The 5,314-nt window shown below is 51.7% G+C and overlaps 1 protein-coding gene across 5 annotated transcripts in view; it reads left to right on the top strand.

The window, feature by feature from the left end:
- CACNA1H (calcium voltage-gated channel subunit alpha1 H) overlaps positions 1-5,314 on the top strand; it is a 605,989-nt gene that overhangs the window by 436,488 nt on the left and 164,187 nt on the right. For all 5 annotated transcript variants that reach the window (XM_019512700.1, XM_019512698.1, XM_019512699.1 and 2 more), the window contains exon 8: positions 2,987-3,773. In XM_019512700.1, the coding sequence (XP_019368245.1) occupies positions 2,987-3,773 (787 nt within the window). The remainder of the gene's footprint in view (positions 1-2,986; positions 3,774-5,314) is intronic.

The raw sequence follows: 5,314 nt of genomic DNA, 5'->3' as shown, positions 1-5,314 counted from the left end.
CCCCCCCCCCCCCCCCGAAAGGGCTCTGTCCTTTTTTGCAAACCACGTGATATATTGTCATAATTTGTCAAGCCGTCCGGTCCTCCCCCACTCCTTGTGCTCTCCCAGTCTCGGTTTTATAACCTTGACTTTTCATAGGCATCGTGCCTTGTCTACGTGATTGCTAACGAGAACAAACAGCGCGCGGCCTCCCGCTGCCAAATCCCCAACTTTCTTGCCAACCCAGAGGGTAATTTGTTTAAATCAGGGACTGCGTGGGTGCAGCCCCTGACACTGGCACGGCCTTGATTGGAAGAAACATCTCCACCACAAGACCTGAGGGGCTTTGGGTCGCTGCGGTCTGCTGGTTCGAGCAGGGAGCTGGGAACTGGGGAGTGTGGCGCTGTATTCCTAAATCTGCCCTTTGGCAAATTGCTGCACCTGGCCTTCTCCATCTGGTCCGCAGAAATAATCCTTTCCCCCCTTGTAGACCGCTGGGAGATCTGCCAGCAGTGGTCTATAGAAGTACAAACTGTTTTAGTTTTTTTTTTTTTTAAAGGGAATGTAGCTCTCCTTTAGGAGCATAAACTAAAGCTGCAAAAGTTAAAAAAAAAAATCCCAGTATTCACTAGTGTTTCTGGCCCAGCACAGGGAAAGAAAGGCTATGAAGAAATGGTCACCAACGCTGCCCTGAGTCTTCCAGTGCATAATACCACGTTCAGGTTATCGCAGTTTCCCCCTTTTCCCCATCACTCGCCCTGGTACCCAGGCACGTAGCCAAAGACATGCGGTGTGCAGGGCTCCAAAGACGTATGTAGGTTGGGACACTGTGTAAACCCCCTCTATGTACTCATGCTGCAAGTACCAAGCTGTACTGCCGCACCCTGGGTTTCTCTTTTGGGCACTTTTGGAGGTCCCTAAAGCATCCACCCAGTCAAGGGAGCTGCTTCCGGAGAAAAATCCCAACTTCAAGGTAAGGCAAAAGGCAGGAGGTAAAGAGGAGTGAAGGAAAGGGTTGGATATTTCACTTGGCTGCTGGAAGATAACACATCAGAGCTGAACATGGGGCTAGGAGCCCTCAAAATCACGTTGTGCCCCTTACACATTAAACACTTGGGTAGTCGACGGTGGAGGGGCAAAGCACCCCAGCTCCTAAGAGCGACCCCCGCGCACGTGGGTTGTAGCAGCGGGAGGGTTTTCTAGCAGTTGTGAAGCCGAAGGCTGTCGGGTCCTCTGTACTGGGCTCCAACCAGTCGAAGCATTTCCAATCTGGACCCTTTCTCCATGCACATAGCCCTTCAGAGCAACCAGAAGCCAAGTAGCAGCCAAGTCATTTGTGGCTGAAAGCACAGGCTGATATTAAAGATGGGAGGATATCGCCGGGAACAATAACCCAATGATTTCTCCTGAGGATTCATGAGACGATGGCCCAGATTAAATCCATAAATTTCCTTCTGAGCCAAGTGTGCAGGCTGGGCCATACGGGCAGCAACACTTCCATGATGTCTCTTGACGTCAGCCAGTCTTCGGTTTCAGGGCACTGATTCTCATAACAGGAACATTTGCCATTTTCCTTAGGCTGGCCTCTGGCAGCAAATAAAATGAGAAAGCAAAAGAGAGAGAGAGAGAGCTGTAGAAGAGAAGCCAGAATGATGTTCTCTCTATATCATGAGAACATCTTGCCCTGGTAATGTGGACTCTGCAAAAAAAAGAGGGGTTGCTCCATGCCCCTGACCCTTTTGGAGATCCCCACAGTGGTACAGGAGTTCTGTTACCCCTGGCCACCCATGCCCAGCTCCTTACAGCCCCTTGCCTGGCCCTTGTGGGTTCCCTTTGGCTTGAATAACACATTTGCACTTGGTTCTTTGCCTAATCCAGTATCTTTTATTAGTTTTAATAGAACTATTTTCCAAATAGTTGGAAAAATTCTTCTTTTGGGTGTAAATATCCCTCGTCAGCCTTTATACCCGAAAGCTTGCTAAGAAGAATTTTTTCCAATGATTTGAGTCGGTCTAATAAGAGATACCAGAACCTGGTTTGCCTATGTCCTTAGACCAACACGGCTACAACCTATACCCCTATTTGCACTCGGGTAACTTATATCAGTTTTGTACACCATTGTAAACCCCACTGGGATGCAGAGCAGACTGACATGAAGCAACCCCGGGGTGGGGGGGAATCTGCAGGCAATAGGCAACTCTTGGATTTCCTCTCATCATTATGAGAAAAGAAGCAAGAAAGTGAATGACTTTGAGCAAATGACTATCCTGGGCTAATGTGGACACACGATGCATACGCCCAGGGCAGGGGGTCGGACTCGATGACCTACTGAGGTCCCTTCCGACCCTAACACCTATGAATCTGGGTAACGTAGCAGTTTAACTATAATGGATAATTCTCCACTACATTTGAGTAAGTTACACCGGTACAGGACTGTGTGTCGTCCTCTTTTACACTGCTGTAGAGACCAACTGCACTGGTATAAAGCAGCCGTGTATCCATGCCCTGAAGAAATGAAGTAGGAGGGAGAGCTTAGCAGCAGTCCCCGAGGGCAGTGTTCATGAAATGCTGATGACACCGCTTCAGCGTGCTCTGAATTAAATGACCTATTTCTCAGCGGTACCCGATTACACTATTTTATCAGTCCCCCTTTAACATAGTTTTTTGGGGGTTGGGGGCGTTTTTTGAACCTTCCAGCCCATTGCCAAAATGCCTTGAAATGACTCGAGTGCAGATTCGAAAGCTTGCAAGGTTCTTTGGGTAGATGTGCGATCTTTTATTCGAGAAACTGAGTAGTTGTGGGGGGAAAAGTTCTTTGCAAGCTTTCAGGTGCAGATTGAAACGCTTGATGCAGCACTTGGTTTTCCGAGGGCAGATTTGGATATTCAGCACGTCCATTTAAGCAAGCACAAAGGTGTTGCGAACACCACGGGGGCACGATGCACGTGCGCATGTTGGGTGCCCGCTGGCAACTTGTCTGACTAATTCTCCCCCTTGGCTTCCCCAGGTTGGGTCTTTCTTCATGATTAACTTGTGCCTGGTTGTGATAGCAACACAGTTTTCTGAAACAAAACAGCGGGAGAACCAGCTGATGCAAGAGCAGCGGGCCCGCTACCTCTCCAATGACAGCACAATTGCCAGTTTCTCGGAGCCAGGCAGCTGCTACGAGGAGCTCCTCAAATATATCTGCCACATCTTCAGGAAGGTGAAGCGCCGGACGTTACGCCTGTACAACAATTGGCAGAGCAAGCGCCGGAAAAAAGTCAACCCCAACAGCACCACCAACGGGCAAAGCAGCCGGGGCAGGAAGCGCATCACCTCTATCCATCACCTCATCCACCACCACCACCACCACCACCACCACCACTACCACATCAGCAACGGCAGCCCCCGGGGCCCGCGCTCCAACCCGGAGATCTGTGGCCTGGAGCTGAAGGTCATGAAGCCAGGAGGCCAACTCATGCTTCCCTCTCCATCGCCCAATTTGCAGAGCCCTCCCGCTCCCGATTCGGAGTCGGTGCATAGTATTTACCATGCCGACTGCCACGTCGAGGCCCCCCAAGTGAAATGCAAGTCTTCCAACACCCCTGCGAGTATTAAGCTGGCTGCTGGGCTCACCAACCACGGCAACATGAACTACCCAACCATCCTGCCTTCTCCGGCTAGCAAAGCCAACTCAGTCCCAGGGCCCAAAGGAAAGAAAAACGGCAGCTCGCCTGTGCCCATGGTGAGCAGCCCGGTGCGCTTGAATGCGGATTCGTTTGGGAAGCTGCAACACCTGATGGGAGAACATGGTAAGGGAAAGGGACCTGCCCGTCTGTGTGCAGGGGCGTGAGGAGTGCCCTGGGTGAACAGGCCGGCCAGGGCTCACTGGAGCTAGGTGCTGTATTTATTTGCATGCCCCCGCCCAAGCTAGCAGAATGAAGGGGGGGGGAAAAAACCAAACTGTACTTTTCGCCCAACGGCTCAGACACCGTTTCTTCATGCAAGGCGCCACCCTGCCATTTTTGATCGCTCGTGTTTAGGGGAAAAGGTGAGCGTGGTATGCAAATAACTACAGAATTTCATAACTCAGTGGGAGCTCCTGCTTTCTCAGCAGACAAATGAGCCTCCCAGGGGCTGAGTTCAGAGGCAGGGTAGCCAAGTCCCCAAGAGCTTGGCTGCTGTTGTAGAGCTCGTTGGAAATACCGCAACCTCTCAGTTCCTGAAAGCGGGGCCTGGAGGGAGGGTGAAGTGTCTTTCTGCAGACCCGGGGGGAGAGCTGAACCCAGGTCCTTGCTCCCCGGGGAGGTTCACGTTCGGTTCAGTGCTGATCAGAGCCAGGGAGCCCGTCGCTCACTCGGTGCCACCATCTACTGTCCTCACTTGAGTCATTTAGGAGAGCAGGTCTCAGAGATGGCACGCTCATCCTTGTCTGAGACGGCTGCAAGACTGAAGCCAGCACACGCTTCCCTTTTCAACGGTCCCCCTCCCCTCCGATTTCCAGATGCTCAGGGGACACTGTGGCTTAATGAGGAGAGGGGACTGGGCTGGGACTCAGGAGATCTGAGTTCTGGCTCTGCCACTGGGTGGCTCTGTGCCACTTTTTGTTCCAGGCCTCAGTTTCCCTATCTGTAAAACGGGGAGGGTGACACCAACTGCCTTTGTGAAGGACTTAAAGAGCAAGGGATGGAAAGGCATGCAGAACAAACGAGTTGCTGTTGTTTCAGGACAAGACCTATTTGGGCTCCTTTGTCTCATTTCTGGATTATTTTTCTCCTTCCACACAAAAACGTCCTTCCCCCACCTCTGAGATCTGTAGCAAATCAATGGCAGACTCGAGGCAGTTTTATCACGCAGGGTGTCATAAAGTGACAGCAACCAGAGTGAGGGGAGAGTGGGTGGAAACTGCAGTAGAGTCTTCTAATGGCAAAACCACTGAAGGGATGTTGAGTTAATGGGAGAGCGGAGGAGCCCAAACCAGAGGCAGCGAAGAGGTCAGTCGTGTTGTGGGCTTTGTCAGTGCTAAGTACAGGATCCAGGGATAAGGCAGATTGCTGGGTAACAGGCTCTCGTGCTGCATCTTCTACCTGCAGCGGGTTGACTGAAGCATGCAATGCAACAGTTCAAACTGCCCCTTCCTCGGGGTCTCTTCCCCACGGTTGTGAAAGAAAATCCTTTTAGCCTTTCCCAGAGGAAACAGCACTGTTCTTGAGGCTCCCTCCCTGCTTCCGCCCTAACCCGGATCAGTGCAGCCCAAGCTGGAGCCCCGTTGCCCTCTGCCTGGCAGGGAGGAGTAAGCAGAGAGGGGCAGATCACCATGGGAGTCTGCAGTTTGCCAGAAGGCAAGGCAGGT

Source organism: Gavialis gangeticus, unplaced genomic scaffold (assembly GCF_001723915.1).
Source record: "Gavialis gangeticus isolate Ggan-Ray unplaced genomic scaffold, GavGan_comp1, whole genome shotgun sequence".
Lineage (NCBI taxonomy): Eukaryota > Metazoa > Chordata > Crocodylia > Gavialidae > Gavialis > Gavialis gangeticus.
Note: the sequence above shows the minus strand (reverse complement) of the source record. Positions and strands in the feature narration are given on the sequence as shown.